This window comes from Tenrec ecaudatus, chromosome 12 (genome assembly GCF_050624435.1).
Source record: "Tenrec ecaudatus isolate mTenEca1 chromosome 12, mTenEca1.hap1, whole genome shotgun sequence".
In the NCBI taxonomy this organism is placed as follows: Eukaryota; Metazoa; Chordata; class Mammalia; order Afrosoricida; family Tenrecidae; genus Tenrec; species Tenrec ecaudatus.
In genome coordinates this window covers 125270702-125288883 of record NC_134541.1, presented here as the reverse complement: position 1 = coordinate 125288883, position 18182 = coordinate 125270702, and the positions used below count along the sequence as shown (strand labels likewise).

The 18182-nt window shown below is 51.1% G+C and overlaps 1 protein-coding gene across 2 annotated transcripts; it reads left to right on the top strand.

The window, feature by feature from the left end:
* Positions 1–2763: 2763 nt before the first annotated feature.
* On the top strand, positions 2764–16984 carry SPN (sialophorin). 2 transcript variants are annotated; one of them, XM_075564752.1, is made up of 2 exons: positions 2764–3150; positions 10971–16984. In XM_075564752.1, the coding sequence occupies exon 2, from the start codon at positions 10993–10995 to the stop codon at positions 12319–12321; it is 1329 nt and encodes a 442-aa protein (XP_075420867.1). In that variant the 5' UTR covers positions 2764–3150; positions 10971–10992; the 3' UTR covers positions 12322–16984. The 2 variants fall into 2 exon arrangements, with proteins under 2 accessions (XP_075420867.1, XP_075420865.1); XM_075564750.1 differs by having other exon boundaries at positions 2764–8138.
* Positions 16985–18182: the final 1198 nt, after the last annotated feature.

Below are 18182 nucleotides of genomic sequence, written 5' to 3'. Positions count from 1 at the left end.
CGGTGAGGGATCACTGCCGCTATCCAGGTATCAATCCTGTCGTCGCTGAAATAGGAGGCCTGATGGGGTTCCCTGAAGAAGGCCCAGAGGGTGGAGGGGAGGAGGGGAGGGAATTGGAAGTTTTCTTGGAGCAGGGACCGTTTATCAAGAGGCGCAAAGCTATGCCCGTGCTTTAACCACTGGGTCAGTTGTACCATGGTGCACTGTGTGAGTCTGGGTGCTCCAGGGAAACAGATCCTCAGAAACGCTTATGTACAAGAGAGAGTTTTATGTAAAGGTTAAATGCACAGCACATCAAGAAAACATCCCAGCCCAGTGCTGCCCAAGCCCACAAGTCCAATATTAGCCCACATGTCTAACACCAATCCACAAAGTCCTCCTCTATCTCACAAAACAGACACAATGATGCCGACTGCAGGAGGAAAGCCGAGTCAGTGAACGTGTAAACATCTCAGCGCTGGCAGGGGTCTCCACACGGCTGCTCCAGCACCCAGGGCTGCATCGGGGTGGGTCCACGTGGCTTCTCCTTGGGGATGTCTTGCAGGAAGTGAGTCTTGCCAGCTGAAGCAGGGAACTGGCTAAGGCAGCTGCACCCTGGTCTGACCATCAGAAAGCAAGAGACCCAAGAACTCGAAAGGCAAGACTCACCTAGCCATTTATCCTCCGCCCTTCAATTAACCCCACATGTGTTTATCGACCAGATTGGCACAATAAGCTAACTACCTCATGTACCATATCAGTAATATCACGTAGCATGTGGTCTGCTGTGACTTCTTTCATTTTGAGTAAGATTTCCAAGGCTCATCTGTCATTTTGCCCATATCATATCTTTGCTTTTTTTTAATGGCAAGCATTTAAATACCTCCCTTCCCCTCCCCCCACCTGTATTTATTCTTTAGTAACGTGTCCAGATCTGGTTTTTTTAAATCATTTTATTGGGGGCTCGTACAATGCTTATCACAATCCATCCATCCATCCATTGTGTGTTCCATACATTTGTACATTTGTTGCCATCATCATTTTCAAAAGCTTTTCTTGCTACTTGAGCCCTTGGTATCAGCTCCTCATTTTTCCCCTCCCTCCCTGCCTCCCTTTTTTTATTGTTGATTCAGTGCATTGAATTACTTAATATGGCCCTTCTAGCCATCGTCTTTGTAACTCCCACCAAATGATTGGGTGGGAATCTGCAAAGGAAAGTGCTCGTGGTCCACCAGGGGATAGCTTGCTAATGGTGTAACTGAGGTGCTTGCCACCCGTGTGGGGTGGCGGGACTAGGCAAATCAGGTGTGAGGAGGCTTAGCAAGAGGACCAGTCAGTCTTGCCATTCCACGAGACTTAAAATGAACCACCCCAGAGGTGGGAAGGGGAACCTCACATCCACCAAGAAGGAAGAGTCAAGGGTGGAGCACAAACATTGGACCCGGGAGCCGTGTGCTGAGAACCTCCTAGACGGAAGAGACAGACGCTAGAGAGGATGAGAAGGGATCTCCGAGAGACTGAAGACCCAGGAGCTGACGGGCCCAGCATTGGGCTTACTGGTCTACAGAGTGAGCAAGCTGAGCCCCGTTGAATCGGAAGCTTGCTGGTGGAGTAAGGTGCCTGTGGATACTTCTTGGAGGGTGCTCAAAAGTGTTGTCCCACTGGCCTGAGCACAGCAGAAGCGGAGGGAGGGGGCCACGAGGTGGAGCGGCCGAGGACCAGAGGGAGGCGTGCCTGAAGACGCTGTGCTGACTGAAGAACTGTATTCTGAGCCATTTCTGACCCTGAATTGTAAACTGCCACTTCCCTGGTGAACCTCACGAGTTTGCAAGTGGTCGGAGAGTTTTGGGGGGCCACTGTAATGGCTTCTCCGCCGGGTGACGGGAAGCAGGAGTGGTGTCAGCACTGTCCACCAGGTGGGCGGGCGAAAGCGTGCCTGACTTCTGCTTCTCAGGACTCAGCCTTACAAGAAGAGCAGCCGGCGTCCAAGGGCTGAGAGCTCACGGAAGCGCAGACATGTTTTCCTGATGAACAAACGGCTCCGTGATGATCAAGGACCGATACTGCTGAATTAACATTAGGAAGTAGCGCCCAAGAGTTTAGCCTTTCGCATATTTAGAGTTAGATGATCTCCTAACATGAAAATTAAGGAAGCATGGCCGTTCTCAAGAAATCACGAGATAATGGGTTTGTAGCAGACTACCCCTTTCGGTTGGAAAAGACAAGTTTTCAGCATCACAGAGAAGTTCCCCATGGTGGTGGTGGTGGAACACACAAAACTTTAGTAGTGAATCAGATTTAAAAAACATCATTTTATTATGGGCTCACAAAACCCTGATCACAAGCCCTCCATCCATCCATTGTGTCAACCACATTTGTACGTTGATTGCCGTCATCATTCACAAAACATTTGCTTTCTACTTGAGCCTTTGGCATCAGCTCCTCGTTTTCCCCCTCCCTCCCGAACCCTTGATAACTTATAAATTATGATTATTTTTTCGTTAATCAGATTTTATGGTGAGAAGAACCCTTAAAGTTTAAGATCAAATAAGATGCTCGTTATTAATTCTCTTCATGTTACTAGTACATTTTTGTACCAATTTATTTATGGAAAAGAAGTCTATCTTAGTCTTTATCTAAGCAATGAATATTACAAGCACAAAAAAGCTGGTCATGAATAGTGATCATTCTTAAGACACCTTCCCTTCACCCAGTTGTGATCTCAGAAACCACATTTAATGCTTTGAATTCTTTCTAGTTCACATACACTGGGGAGCTGGTCTCCCAAGGTAGTATGCAAATTCTGCTAGTTCTTGATTGATCTGCTTTTGCCTCCCACAATCTCCTGGGACCCCTGGTGGCAAAGGGGTTACGCGTTGGGCTGCGAACCACAGGCCAGCAGTTCAAAACCACCAGCCAGCTCTGAGGGAGAAAGAAAAGGCTTTCTACGCCCGAGAAGAGTTCCAGACTCAGACACTCACGGGACAGTTCTCTGACTCCTGGTTCTGAGTCAGCCTGGACTTGACGGCAGTGAGTCTGGTTTGCGATCGACTGGTTTTCTGTTCTACTGTAAGTGGGGGTGGAGCTTCACAAAGTCCATGGACGAGTCATTTCCCGTGAAGCCCCCTCGTAGAGGAGAATGTGGACTATTGACTCCTTCCGGCCTCCTAGGTCAGTTACATCTTGATGTTTAGGTCTTTACAAATGCAGTAAAGTTGCTTTTATAACTTTCTTTTATGTGGATAGTCTTACTGAGCTAAGGTCACGGAGCATACACCGCAGTAGCTCAGTCCTATTAAGAAGGGCTGTACCCTGAGCATCACATCGACCCTGGGATGTTTTCTTCCTTCTTGTCTCCGTGGCAACTGACTCTGACAACGATACACGGTACCTCTCTCCAGTCAATGGTCAGCGCCTCGGTGGCCAGAAGGCTTAGTGCGCTCGGCTGCTAACTGACTCTAACCACGGGCACCTCAGCAGAAAGGTCTGGCCAAAAAAAAATCAGCCATGGAAAGCTCTATGGAGCCAGCTTCTCGGACACATCGAGGGCTGCCAGGAGTCGGCTTCAACAGCGCGCTGTTTGGATGGTCATCTGGGGGTCACAGTGGTTACCTGCGTAGATTGGGGCCTAGGCTTCCAGAGTCCAAATCCAGGTGCAGCCACTTCCTGCGTGTGTGACCTTGGCCAACAATTGCAGCTCATTTGTGAGAAGGGGACGATGGGGACAGTGCCTGCCCGGCAGTGGCGCTGGGAGGACGAGGTGAAGGACAGCAGGTACAGCTCTTGGAAGAGCGCCCAGTGCCCCTAAGTGCACCCAAGGGGTGGTCATTATTGCAAGTTCTGGGTGGTCCCAGCGTGACAGGAAGCGAGCTAACTTCTTTTTCTCTCTCTGTCCGATTTCTGTCACCCCTTCGGTTACTTGTAGCGATTTTAAAAAGCAGTTCTTTAGGTGTAACTAGCCAACCACGTTCAAGTGATCAGAAGCCTCGGGTGCTTCTGGATTGGCTAGCACACACAGGATATTTGCATGGTCTCAGAAATTCTAGACCAGGACTGCCCAGTCTAGATTTTGAGTCTAGATATACAAAACTTTTCTTTTTTAAATTTATGTGAACACTGTTCCAAGCAGTCAGTACTTTACTTTAATTACCTAGTCTTGTTCTACATGATTTATTTTTTCCCCTAGAGTCTCAAGTAACTTTTCTTAGTTATTTGATCCCAACGACTCCCCTTCCCGTCCCTGTTGGGAGCAGCTTTATTCTGGGGCCATTGAGTCTTTCTTTCCCTAGGGAACCCCCTATTTTCTCAACCCCACAGCCTCCTCTTCATTTTTTGCTGAAAATGAAGTTTTACTTCTCCTTCATTTTTTGCTGAAATCCACTTCCAAGTCTGTCAGGTGGTCGTACTGTGGTGTCTTGTGCGTTGCTGGGAACCTGGAAGTGATGTCACTGGCATTTCAATGCCGGCAGGGTCCCCCAGAGGGAACAGGTTTCAGAGGAGCTTCCAGACTAAGAACAGACAATGAAGAAGGAATCTGTCATCCACTTCAGAGGAAGGAGCTGCCCAAAACCAAAACCTGGACCGAAAGACCATTGTCAGAGACGGAAAGTCCAATGAATGGAGGCAGAACACTGTCAGAGACATTGCTGAAGGATGGCCCCCCGGGTCAGAGGCACGCAAGATGTGGCTGAGGAGGCGCAGCGTTCTCAAAGCAGAGCGGACCATGGTGACCGGAATGGAGTGAAGCCTTCAGGATCTTATCTGCGGAAGAAATCACTGCAAAATCTCCTAATCATCACAACTTGAAATGGACGAAGTAGGAATCTCACATTGGAAGCCATCATAGATGAAACGGAATGCACAAGGATGGATGGCCATCCCAGGCGCTGGTGAGCTGAGGTGGACTGGCACTGGCCACTTTGAACGGAAAATCATAATCCTCTTGACACAATCCAGAGGAAAGGCATTGAATTCATTGTTGAAAAGGACATTTCAAATTCTATCATGAAGTACACGGCTGCCTGTGATAGGATTATGTCTGTCTGTCTGTCTTCCAGGACATCCATTGATTGCCATTTTTAATTCAAATTTCTGCATGAACCCCTGACGCTAGTGATGAAGAAAGTGAAGAATTCTACCAAAGCCTTCAGGCGTAAATTGATCAAACACGCAATCAAAATGCATTGATAATTGATTGGCAAATGGGAGGCAAAAATGGAAACAAAGAGGGAGGAATCGCAGTTGGAAACTGTGACTTGGAGATGGGAATGAAGCTGGAGATCTCATGATAGAATCTGCAAGACCAACGACTTGTCCGTAGCAAATGCCTTTTTCAACAGTACAAAAGGTGACTGTCTACATAGACGTCTCCCGATGGACAGAGCAATCAAATTGACCACGGCTGTGGGGAGGGAAGATGGAGAAGCTCAATATCAGCAGCTAAAGCCAGGCCAGGGGCTGACTGTGGAACAGGCCATCAATTGCTCATATGTCCGTTCAGATCACAGCTGAAGGAAATGCAAACAAAAACATACAAACGACCTTGACTCTCTCCCACCTGAATTTCAAGAACATCTCAGCGCCAGATTTCTGCCTCGAGCACCAATGGCAGAAAAGACCTGCAGAGCTGTGGGAGGACATCAATTACATCATCCGTGAAGAAAGCAACAGGTCGTTAAAAAGGCAGGAAAGAAAGAAAAGATCAACGTGGGCGTAAGACCAGACGCTGAAACACGCTCTTGATTGTAGGGTGGCTCAGGCAAATGGAAGAAATGATCGAGTCAAACGGAAAATTTCAAAGGGCAGCTAGAGAAGACAAAGCCAAAGAGTGTAACGAAATATCCACAGCCTTCGAGTTAGAGAAACGCAAAGGAAGAACATGCTGAAAGACTGGAGAAAAATTCAAGGCTCGAGTTGCAATATTGAAAGATTCTAAGGGCAGAAGATTGAGTGATGCAGGAAGCATCAAATGAAGAGGCAGGGAATCCACAGAGTCCCTGGACCAGAAGAACCCACCATTGTAGGAGGCGGCAGAGGACCAAGAATCAATAGCACCGGAGGAAGCAATTCAAATCACACTGGAAATGTTAGTCAAAATCAAGGCTCCAGGAATTGATGGCATACCGACGGAAAGGCTTCAACAAGATGATGAAGCACTGGGAGCACTTACACGCCAGCAAATTTGCAAGACAGCTACTTGACCAACTGACGGGAAGAGATCCAGATTTGGACTAACTGCAAAGGTGACCCAAGGGAATGCTGCAGTTCTAGAACGATATCATCGCTGTCACAGGCAAGTACATTTGCTGAAGGTCATCCAACAAAGATTGCAGCAGTACATTGACCGGCAGATGCCAGAGGTCCAGGTTGGAGTCAAAGAGGACATGGAAGAAGGGATATCATTGCTGATGCCTGATGGATTGGGGATGAAAGTAGAGACTTCCTGAAGGACGCTTGCTTGTGTTTTAGCGACTATGCCAAGGCATTCCGTGGTGTGGACCACAGCAAACTACAGATAGCCACGAGAGGGGTGGGAATTCCAGAACACTTCATTGTCCTCGTGCAGAACCTTTGCAGGGAGTAAAGGCAGTGGTGTCGACAGAATCCGGAAATGCTACGTGGTTCAAGATCAGCCGAGGTGTGCATAAGGGTAATTTATATCTGTTCACATGCTTATTCCATCTGTCTGCTGAGCAAATCCTCAGAAAAGCTCAATTGTATGAAGGAGGATGTGACGGTTAGGGTTTGGAGGAAGGCTGATTAACAACCTCGCTTGCTGAAAGGGAGGAGGAGGTGAAGCGCTTGCTGATGAAGATCGAGGACGGCAGCCTTCAGTGTGGATGACAACTCAATGGAAGGAAGACCAAAGTCCACACACCTGGGCCAGCAGGTCACATCATGCTACATGGAGAAAAGGTTGAGGCTGTCAAGGATTTTGTCTTGCTTGGATCCACAATCACTGCTCACGGAAGCAGCAGCCACAAGATCAAAAGATGTGCTGCGTTCGCTAAATCTGGGGCACAAGGCCTCTTTAGAGGAATGCAAAGCAAGGATGTTATTTTGAGGACTAGGGAGTGCCTGACCCAAGCCATGATATTTTTAATCGTCTCATTTACATGTGGAAGTTGGACCTCGACTAACGAAGATCAAAGAAGAGTTGGTGCATCTGAATTGCGGTGCTGGAGGAGAATATTAAAGTCCCTGGACCGCCACAAGGACACACCGATCTAAGGAGAAGGCCGGCCAGAGTGCTCCTCAGAGGCAAGGCTGTGAGACTTCATCTCACTACACTGGACGTGCTGTCAGGAACCCCCAGCCCCTGGAGAAGGACATCGTGTTTGGTAAAGCGGAGGGACAGTGAGAAAGAGGAAGGCCCGCCCCCTGTGAGATGGGCTGACCTCGTGGCTTCAACAACGGGTCCAGGCATAGGGACCACGGTGAGACTGGCACGGGACTGAGCACTGATTCTTTCTGCGGCGTGACTCTACTTCATCGGTCTCTGCGCCTAGCCTATCAGCCAGCACGGGGCTGTTCGGATTACTGTAGCTCTCTGTAATGCGTTTTGAAGTCAGGGAGTTAGTCTGGAAGTGCCACGGAAACCTGTCCACCATGGGTGACCCTGTGGGCATTTGAAGTACCCTTGACGTAACAGCCACCAGCGGACCCTGAGGATGGCGGAACCTCAAGTCACAGAAGGGTGGCTGTAAGGCGGAGTGGTCCTCGCCGCGGTCCTTATGGAGTGGTGTTTCCAAGCGGGCCATCTTGAAGGGTCTTGCTGCCATGTTCTTTTTCCCACAGAGCGACTGGTGGGTGGACGCGAACTCGCGACTTGGGGTTAGTAGCCTGCTGCTTTAGCCATTGTACCATCAACCCCAAAGCCAACCCCCGGCGATTGAGTCAATTCTGACTCATAGTGACCTTCGAGAGCAAAGTGGAACTTCCTCCCAAGCTGCCAATAGTCACAGCGGTCACATTTTCTCCCACGTTCTCCCACGGAGCAGCGGGTGGGGTCCCTCCTCTGAGATTTGGCCAGCAGCCCAGGGGTTTTCTTGCTGTTGTTGTTGTTTTAACCTCTGGGCCACTGGCGTTGCTTAATGAACCACCATGGATCTTTATTCATCATGGATCTTTATTCATCAACAGGGATTACTTCCTTAAAGGTGAGTCGTCTTATGGGCCCTGGTGCAGCTGTTTCATTTGACGTCTTTATTTTATGTGGCTGTTTTATTTGCCAGGGGGCTTCCAAACGTTCATGGACACATTCCATGATCTCTTTTTAAAAAACCATGGCATTGGGAGTGCTTACAGCTATTATAACCATCCACAATTAGCACAATGGCGGCCACCATCATTTTCAAAACATCTTCTTTCTCTTTGAACTCTTTGGTATCAGCTCCCTTTGATCCCCTCCTTTCCCCACCCTTTCCCCTAGGAATGCTTATTATTATATATATATATTTTCCATGATCATTTCATTGCATTTTCCCAAGAACTTTTGAAAGCCCCCTCGTGCGTGCATCAATTCATAGATAGGCAGATATGAGAATAGGTCCTCCGATTATTTTCGGTAAAGAGAGGAAAGTGGAAACCGGTCTATCTAAGGAAACGGACCATCATGAAGGGCGTCCCTGCGCGCCTGTGTGCGCACAGACACTGCTGGGAGCGTCCATCCCGTGGTGGGTGGGGAGTCCCTCTAGCTAGCGCTCTTTAGACTCGGGGGAGAGGCAATCTCCCAGGAGCGCCAAGGAAGGCCCCAAGCATTTCTCAGCCTGTGTTTGCAGTGAGCAGCAGAAGGTGATGAAGTCATGCCTCCCTTCTGGACAAATAGCAGGCTTGCCCAATGCGTGTCAAGAAAAAAAAGGGGGAATCACCGCATTTCTCAGATCACCGCATTTCTCAGATGCAATGCAAGCTGGTTGGGGGCACAGCATTCAACTGTCCTCCACCTCCCTCCACGCCCCCCGCGCCCCCGTGATGTCCCATGGAGCCTGGTGGCAAGGGGAATGGGCGCAAACGTCATGTTCGTGTTACTCGCAGTGTTTGTAATAAATTCTTAAAGTCTCTGACCCAGGAGTCTCATGTTTTGCAACAGACTGACTGATTTGGCTTGCAAATGGAGCACCCTCTAGACCCTGACGTGAGCTGCTTCATTGTCCATCATGTACATGGCTTATTTTAAACTACTTTAGATTTCAAAGTAAATTTAAATATAAAAATATGTTTAGTTAGGGTTAGGGTAAAAACAAAGAAAAAAAGAAAAAAATATGTTTAATATGGAATATAGAATTAAATACATTTTTAAATCACCATTATATTTATTTATTTAATAATCACCATGTATACTTACTGTGTGTTCCATAATTATTTATATTTAATAGTAACTTTAAATGTAATGCTTCTATATTTCGTAATTGCTTTGATATTTAAAACCAGTATAAAACTGGCATTGATTCTTCAAAAGGAAAGGCAAAATCCCCAAATCATCCAGGGGAAATGGCAATCAGGTTGATTCTGGTTCATAACAACTCCGGATCATGTTTCCAAGGCTGTCAGGCTTTACCGGCACAGACAGCTTGATCTTTCTCTGGGACAGGAGTGGTGGGCTGGAGCACTGGCCTTGAGGCTCCCAGTCCAATACTTCCCTAACGCTGCCCCCAGGACACCAAAGTCCAAGTTCACTAACGAAAGTTAGAAAGTTGGTTGGAGACCAACCAACAAAGAGTATTAATAGCCTCCTGCCCGCTACTCTCCTATCCTGAGGCTGCCTGATCAGTATGTCAATGAGTTATTTCCTGCTTGTTTGAAAACCCCAAACCCAAACCCAATGCCAGTGGGTCGATTCTGACTCTTAGCATTAGTCTGATGAAAATAAGGCCGTTGTGTATTCAGTGTTTGTAATCAGCTGGACCTAGGGTGGCAGTTCACTACTAGGGGAGGCACTTGGGTGAACCCCTAACTCCTAGTGAAGCAGCAAGAGCACACGTGGGTCCCCGTGCAGCGTGCAGGGGATCTCACCGTCATGAGTCACACTCTGGGCAGCTCACAGGGGGTCCTTCTACCCTGTCCTGGAGGGAGTCCGCATGGCCTCCATGGCAGTGAGGTTTTTTTGGAGAGAGCCTAGAGTCGGGGGCTTCCCCTTGTTCCAGGCACTTCCTGGGAACTCAGGGCAGGAAATGGCACCGCCCTGAGCCCTGACCTAACAGCCCAGGGACCACAAGTACGAAGGAAACCGCGCTCCCCCTGCCTCTCCTCCTCTGCCCACCACGCCCTGGCTCTGCCCCCCTCTCTACCCCAGTCCCACCAACCCTGGCTACCCCACCCCCCAGCTAAGGTCCTCATCCTCCCCTTCTCCTCTGCCTACCCGAGACCTCAGGCCCCCAGGTGCCATCTCAGGCCCCAGAAAAGGCAGGTAATGGCGCTCATCAAAAGCAGCCCTGGAAGCCTGGGCGGGCTAGGCAGGATGCTGGGGGTAATGTGGGTGGGGCCAGAGCCACTTCCTTTCCCCTTGGGGCCCTGTCTGTTCCAGTCCTGCCTCGTCTCTGGAGGACCTGGAGCAGCCTTGCCCCGGCCCTGCGCCCTTGACCCACCCCTGAGCCCTGTGCTCTTGTCAACTGGCCTGGTAAGAGGAGCCGACCTTGTGGGACAGGGAGCTCGGTGGACGTGGAGATGCTCGTGGCTTGAGAGGTGATGAGATGCAGGTCAGGAGCCTTGGGGCTGAGTGGAGAGTGCATGGTGGGTGGGCTGGCCGGTGCTGGGGTCTGAGTCCCCTAGGCCTGTGAGGGTCTATGGGAGGGGCTGATAGGGGACCGTCCACATCTGCTCCCCGGGTGACTTCTGAGGTGAGTAAATGAAGGGGAGGAAAAAGCCGTTGAACCGCAAATTGAGCCGGCAGTTGGGAGGGAAGTAGGCACGAGGGGCGGGCCTGGCCACGCTCCCAGCCCATTCCACCGTGGCACCTTTTAAAATCGGTTTCTCCAACTTCCCGCTCTCAGGTCTGAAACTTAGAGCTTGCCAATGGCCATGGAAACGGCCCTGCTTCTCCTGTTTTGCGGGTGCGCCTGGGCCCAGGAGTCTACGCCAGCCTTGCCTGCCTGGGAAAACATTTCACATAGCCCCGTGAGCCTGGACCACAACTTAACGGCCCCCGATCCCGTGAAGATTGACAGCGCCGCACAGCAGATCTTAACCCTCCCTCCCTCGACCGCTGATTTGCAAGCGGCCTCTCTTGCGATTTCTGATGATGCCCACACTGTCCCCCCAGTCCCTGAGCCAACGACCTTGCAGGACGTGTTCATCCAGAGTTCCTCAGTGCTCACGGACACAGCTGGTACAACCAGTGACCCTCCGGACCCGCCAGCCCACCCTAGGCCCAGTGGAACCAGAACAAACTCTCTGACGACCTCCAATGGGACCAGTGGGCTCCTGGTCACTATAGCAACGAGCTCTCGAGAGACCTTCAGCGTGGCCAGCGAACCTTCAGTCACCAAGGCGGCCACTTCTCTGGAGATCACCAATGTGACCAGTGGACTCTTGCTCACCAAGGTGGCCACTTCTCTGGAGACCACCAGTGTGACCAGTGGACCCTCGCTCACCAAGGAAGCCACTTCTCTGGAGATCACCAATGTGACCAGTGGACCCTCGCTCACCAAGGAAGCCACTTCTCTGGAGACCACCAGTGTGACCAGTGGACCCTCGCTCACCAAGGCAGCTCGTTCTCTGGAGATCACCAGTGTGACCAGTGGACCCTCGCTCACCAAGGCGGTCACTTCTCTGGAGACCACCAGTGTGACCGGCAAAGCTCCTGTCATCAAGCCAACGAGCTTCCACATAAAAGTATCTTCCACAGCTCCCTGGGAGACTTCCCTGAGCACAACCCTCCGGCTCTCCCCACAGGCAGAGAAGGACACAGGCAGCACTCTGCTGATAGCGGTGCTCGTGGCCCTGCTGGTGGTGATTGTTCTGGTGGCCCTGCTCTTGCTGTGGTGCCGGAGGCAGAGGCGAAGAACGGGGTCCCTGATGCTCACCAAGAGTGCAAAGCGCAACAAGGTGGTAGATGCCTGGGCCGGGCCAGCCCAGGTGCCTGATGAGGAGATGGTGACAGCCACCGTGGGAGGGTCTGCAGGTGACAAGGCCGCCGGGACCCCTGACGGGGAGCGGCCTGGTCGGCGGCCCACCCTGACCACTTTCTTTGGCAGAAGGAAATCTCGCCAGGGCTCTCTGGCTCTGGAGGAGCTGGAGGCAGGGCCAGCTGCCAGCCCAAAGGCGGAGGAAGAACCACTGGTGGGCAGTGAGGGAGAAACCCCCAATGGGTCAGAAGTGAGAGATGATGATGCTAATGAGTAATCAGAGTGGAAGTTTAAATAATTTCCAGCTTTCGGCTTCTTTTCCAGTATCCTCCCCTTTGAGGTCTTCCTCACCCAGCATCCTCATCCTGCATCCTCACTCAGCATCCTCATCCTACATCCTCATCCTGCATCCTCACCCTGAATCCTCACCCTGCATCTTCACTCAGCATCCTCATCCTGCATCTTCATCCTGCATCCTCACCCTGAATCCTCACCCTGCATCTTCACTCAGCATCCTCATCCTGAATCCTCATCCTGCATCCTCACCCAGCATCCTCATCCTGAATCCTTACTCAGCATCCTCACCCAGCATCCTCATCCTGCATCCTCACCCAGCATCCTCACCCAGCATCCTCATCCTTCATCCTCACCCAGCATCCTCATCCTGCATCCTCACTCAGCATCTTCTTCACCGAACATCCTCATCTCGTGTCTGCAGTCTATAATCAACGAACAGGTATAAACCGAATGCATCCACCTCTCCCATCAACCCTGACTGCTTCTCCAATCACCTCTCTCCATCTCCTTTGTCCATGGAGCTAACTGCTGAGCCTCCACCATGCCGAACTTCACCTCCAGCACAGTCCCAGGATGCTTGGCCGGTGATTAGAGGGATGGATGGCCCTGGCACTGGGTCAACCCCAATCTCCTCTCCCTCGGGACCTGGGACATTGGCCGGGAGGGTCATCCATCAACACTCTGGGCCATGCCTGCGACCCTTCCTCAGGAACTTGGACTCTACCCTGGCCCGTGACCCAACTCACCACACTCTTCCTCCTGTCTGGACGGGGGCAACCAGAGACTTTGCTATTTCTTCTCCGAGAAGACTCTAGGGGCCACGGCAGCGCCTGCGTGGGTGCACTCATGGTAGCTTGTGTGCTGAAGGAGGTGAGACTCTGGCGAGGCCAAGGAAGGGGTGGTGTTGAGGGAGGGAGAGAGGCTCGGGAATACAGGCTGCGGAGGGGCGGGCTGAGAACATGCATGTCCCATCTCAGAAGGGGTGAAGGAACAGAAACTTAACTGTGAGTGGAACCCAGTGAAGACGGTTGGACACAAGTATGCAGCCACCATGTCCCTTCTTGAACGCTGCGTTCTCTCCAACACACACACACACACACACACACACACACACACACACACACACACACACACACGGGCAGGGGGGTAAGGATTTGCCTCCGTCGTGGGGCCTGATTCTGTTGACCTTCCAAACCCTTGGTCTTGCGGTCACAGATTTAGGAGCAGCATCCTCTCCCATCCCAGGGCCGAGTGTCTCACCTTCTCCAGGCTGAGAGCGAGCCACCCGTGGAGCGGACTGGACCCCCACGGGCCAGAGGCTTTCCCCCTGTGGGTCTAGGGTGCGGTCTCTGAGACTAGCCCAGGGTAGAAGCCCACTGCTGTTGCTAGTCCTCCAGGGCAAAGAGGAAGTGTGCAAAGAGGAAGCTTGTTGAGTCAGACGGTGCAGCGGCTGAAAGCAGACAGCTTGGCCCACAAAGAGAGAGGCCGCTGGGACCTGGAGAGAGAAGGCTGGCCTGGTCTGATCAGAGAGGTAGGAGGTACGGAAAGGAGCCCAGTGAGGCCGGGGGTGGGGGGGGAGGAGCCAACAGGCAAGTGTGGGCGGTGAAGGGCTCCGCTGGGATGGACATCAGCTCCCTCCCAGCCCGGCTGGACCCCCGCGGGGCTGCGTCCAGGTGCCTTCGTCTACCTGCATTGTTGGGACCTTGGCAGACAGGGTCCAAATGCCTACCAGAGAGAACTGCTCTCGGGATGTGTCCACCCAGGTGTCCCAGTTGGTTCCGAAAATACTGCCCCTGGGGTCAGAGGTCATCATGTCCACCACGACCCCCTCTCCTGGCAGACACCCCCATCACTGTGCTCTGGGTCCTGGGGCCATCCTGGGGGAAAGGAGGTGGGCATGGGCAAGGGGCCCAAGAGAGCTCTTAGAGCCCAGAAAATGCTGCCGCCTGAGGGGCCTTCAAATAGTTCATGGGAAATGGAACTGAATGGTAAGGGAACGTTTCCACAAACTTTGAAGCCCCCTCGTGTGCGTGCAACGACAGAGGAGAGTGAGATATGGCTCCCGGGAAGGATTGGGGCTGGCGGGGGGGCTCCACAGGGAGTTTATGTCCCACAGACTGTTTGTCACATTCGTTGCTCTATTCTTGGTAGCTTCTGTGCCGGACCCATCGTAGATGCTCACTAAATATTCCGTCGTGGAACGGATGCATGAGCTAGGTCCTGACATTCTGAAGGGCGAGAGCACTCTGGGCAGAGGAGACCGCGGGCCAGAGGCCTGAGCGGGACACGGTGCGCCGTTCAGGGTTGATTCTTTGCGGAGCGAAGGGAGGCCTTTCAGTTCCTTAGTGAGGGAAGCAAAGAAGACAGCAGCTGCTTGAAGATACACGTGGCCAAGAGGGAGAGAAACGACGGGAAAATAGAAAATACAGTCACGAGAGAGGGTCCACCGGTTCTTATCAATCCTGGAAATAGTTGTAGATGGCTTATTGCACTCACTTATCACAGTCCTTGAAAGTCATGTTTTCAGAAACTTGGTAATGACTTTGGAAAACTGCTACGAGGTCACGTCGATGCCCCGTGATGCTAAATGTCAAACGGGGAAAGGAACATGAGTCACGAGCCTGTATGTGCACACGGCTTTAGTTTTGTAATTAGAACTTTTTGGATGCCTACATTTAAAGGAAAGGCTTGAAGGAGACACTTCAAGTGGTTACTGTGGTTACCTACAAGGTGGCGGCTTTGTGGGTGATTTTCCTCTGTTTATACTGCTCTGTATGTTCTAACGTCCCTACAATAAATAGCAACTTCGTCTACAATTAGGAAAATATGAATCACAACTTGTGGTTGACGGGGTGGGAGAATAGAGGGCGTCTTGGTTTGAGGGATATTTGGGGAACCCTGGTTTCTTGATAGACTGCGACCTGCAGGGTCGACAGTTCAAAACCACCGGCAGCTCCTCGGTAGAAAGACTGGGCTTTCTGCTCCCGTGAGCAGTCTTGGAAATCCAGTGGGTGGGTCGCTGTGAGTCAGCCCTGACTCAGTAGCAGTGAGTTTGGTTTGTGGGAGCTGAGAGGCCCCTGGTGGTAGAGTGGTTATGCACTGGGCTGCTGTGCTCAGGGTTGGCAGTTCTAAACCACCACCCTGCTGGGCCACTATGAGTCGGCCTCGCTCACTGGCAGTGAGTTTGGTTTTGTTTGGATGAGAGCTGATACTGTAAAGGAAGCTTGGGAGGCTCTGAGGGGCTGAGCGTTTGACTTGCATTCTGAAGGCTTGGGGACATCAGCACACATCCCGTCTGCTCCGCCCCTCTCTCCCTGGACCTCAGTAAGTGGTAAGCGACAGACAGCCTCCGCCAGCTGCTCAGACATAAGGCCCTCAAGCCACCCCAGCCCCCTGTCCTCCTGCCCCCATTCCCCTGACGGCTCCAGGCAATTCTCCATTACCCCTGAGTCGCCTCATTAGCTAGAGGTCCATCACACCAATTTGATGTGTTGGGTTTTGACCCCCGTCCCGCCCATCCTCTGCTCTGGATGGTCCCAGCGACCCCTCTAAAAGGCTGTTCTTCAAGGTCATTGGCACAGAATCCATCTTCTCCCCCTTCTTTTTTTTAGTCCATCTTCTTTAGCAAGGTGCACAAGACCCTTTGAGATCTGACCCTGGCCACCGCTGCCTGGCCGGTCCTGGGCCCACTCTGTGATTATCCACATCATCAGATCCTTTGTGGCTCCCTGAACAGGCCAGATCCCGGTACTCTCGGTGAGATTGAGGGTAGCCCGAAGCACTGAGAATAGTTATTTTGTCTAGGCTAAAGGAGAAATCCATCAAACTTTTTTTTTGGACGAAAATGGCATGATTAAATTGAACTCTGTTCATGTTGAATTCGCTTTTTGCTTTTTTCCCCTTCTCAGTCTGCCTGTCTGAAAGCCCTGTTGGTTTTACTGGCAAGCTCTCACTCTCTGCCATCGAGTCAATTCCGGCTCCTAGCTGCCCTGGAGGACAGGGGGGCACTGCCCCTGTGGGTTCAGAGACGGTCACTCTGCCCGGAAATAAAAAGCCTCAGTTTTCTCCTTCAGTGGAACTGGTGGTTTCAGCCTGCCAACTTAGTGGTCAGTGCATAACTTCTTTGTCACCAAGGCTCCTTCTAGTTGCTAGAAGCCGTACAACTGAGCAGTGCTGGTGGTGCCAGGAGTTAGGCGTTAGACTCTTAGTCTGGTAGAAGGTCTGCAGTTCAAATCCACCAGCTGCTCCAGGAGTGAAAGACGAGGCTGTCTGCTCCGGTCAAGATGGGCAGTCTGTCGTGAAGAGTTGGAGTCAACTCAATGGCAGTGCGTTGGGTTTGGGTTGAGCTAAGTTAGGAGGTGAAGGGAGAGCCTTTGGCACTCAGTGGGCCCAAAGAATATTTCTTTCTGACGAAGATGGAATGACTTGAAAGAGTCTTGAAGCCTGCCTTATCCAAACTTTCCTCACTTAAATGGTTTGGATGGACAAGCGGTTTGGGGGAAATGGGACACTGGTACCAAGATGAATGGGACTCACTCCTCAGAGCTGGCTAAAACTGCGTAACTGTCAACCCATGACGGCTGACCTGAAACCAGATGTAGTTCCCGCCCCCCTTTTGTCTTAATAAATTCTCTTGAATTCAATTTTATAGACTGCATGAATTTTTCTTTACAACACCAAAAAACAAAATCAAACAAACTGTGGGAAACAAAGATTTATCCCAAGTTGTCTCCCCCAAATATATCCCAAACTTAGCTGCTTGTGACACGTGGTAAATGACTGTACACTTGGAGGTCAACAGAAGTAGGTCAGAGGTTATTCTCCCTAAGGCTTATCAGCCGTCCAGAGCATACAGACACCACTGTTTATTCCACCATAAGTAGGGCCCACTCCCTTCAGATAAGGACAGTAGTAGATGGTTTCCCTGAAGGAGAGCCCAGGGAGGCCAAGCCCACTCAAGGGGGACTAAGGTTAGGCCGCCAGCATGAATCAAGGGTCCACCCATCTTGTCACATGTGTACCTCTAGTCCCTCCCCTTCCTATCATGTGTACACCTCTAGCTCATCCCCTTCCTGTTACGCCTGTGCCCATTGTACATCCCCTCCTATTGCTCTTATTGCCTATTGTACAGCCCCTTCCTGTGGCGTATGTCTTTACCTGTAATTAGGAGGCATGCACACCATTAAAGAAATATAAGCCTTGGTTAGCAACAAATCGCTCTCTCCCCACCCCACCCCTGCTCTCTCCCCTGCTCTCAGCCCGTGCTGTGCGTGGACCTGGCTGTTGCGATCATGGCCGTCCAGGAGGTGAGCATGCTACCATGACATGTGTCTGCCTCCTTTATTTGACTCTCCTATCCCTCTCATTCACTATGCCTTTGTCATAATCTTCATATATTTCAACCGTACAATTGCGCTCACTGAACCCATGATTAGTTGTGGAGGGCTGGCTTCCCCCACAACAAGCAAAAACCTCCCTGTCAATTCTGAGCCCAATAGAACTGCCCTTGTGGGTTTCCAAGACTGTAACTCTTTACAGGAGTAAAAAGCCTCATTTTTCTCCCAAGGAGAGGCTGCTGGTTTCCAACCTGTGGTCCTGTGGACCCCAGAGAGTCAAATCACCTTTTTTAAAAAAAAGAAATCTTTTACAAAAGTTAAGTACCACCACATTCCAATTCCTTAAGCAATAGAAGTTTTACAGCCGCACATATAACTCAAACACAGTGTGTTATGTTGGGTGGTGCGTATTCCGGTTTTATTTTCAAAGATGCGCTTGAGAGCAGGTCTCGTCCGTCAGAGTCCCGTGTGGAAGGAGAAGTGGGTGGGAGGGTTTTGAGGAACC

Coding starts and splice junctions, on each gene's coding strand:
- SPN (XM_075564752.1), top strand. CDS start 10,993: ATGGCCATGGAAACGGCCCTGCTTCTCCTGTTTTGCGGGTGCGCCTGG.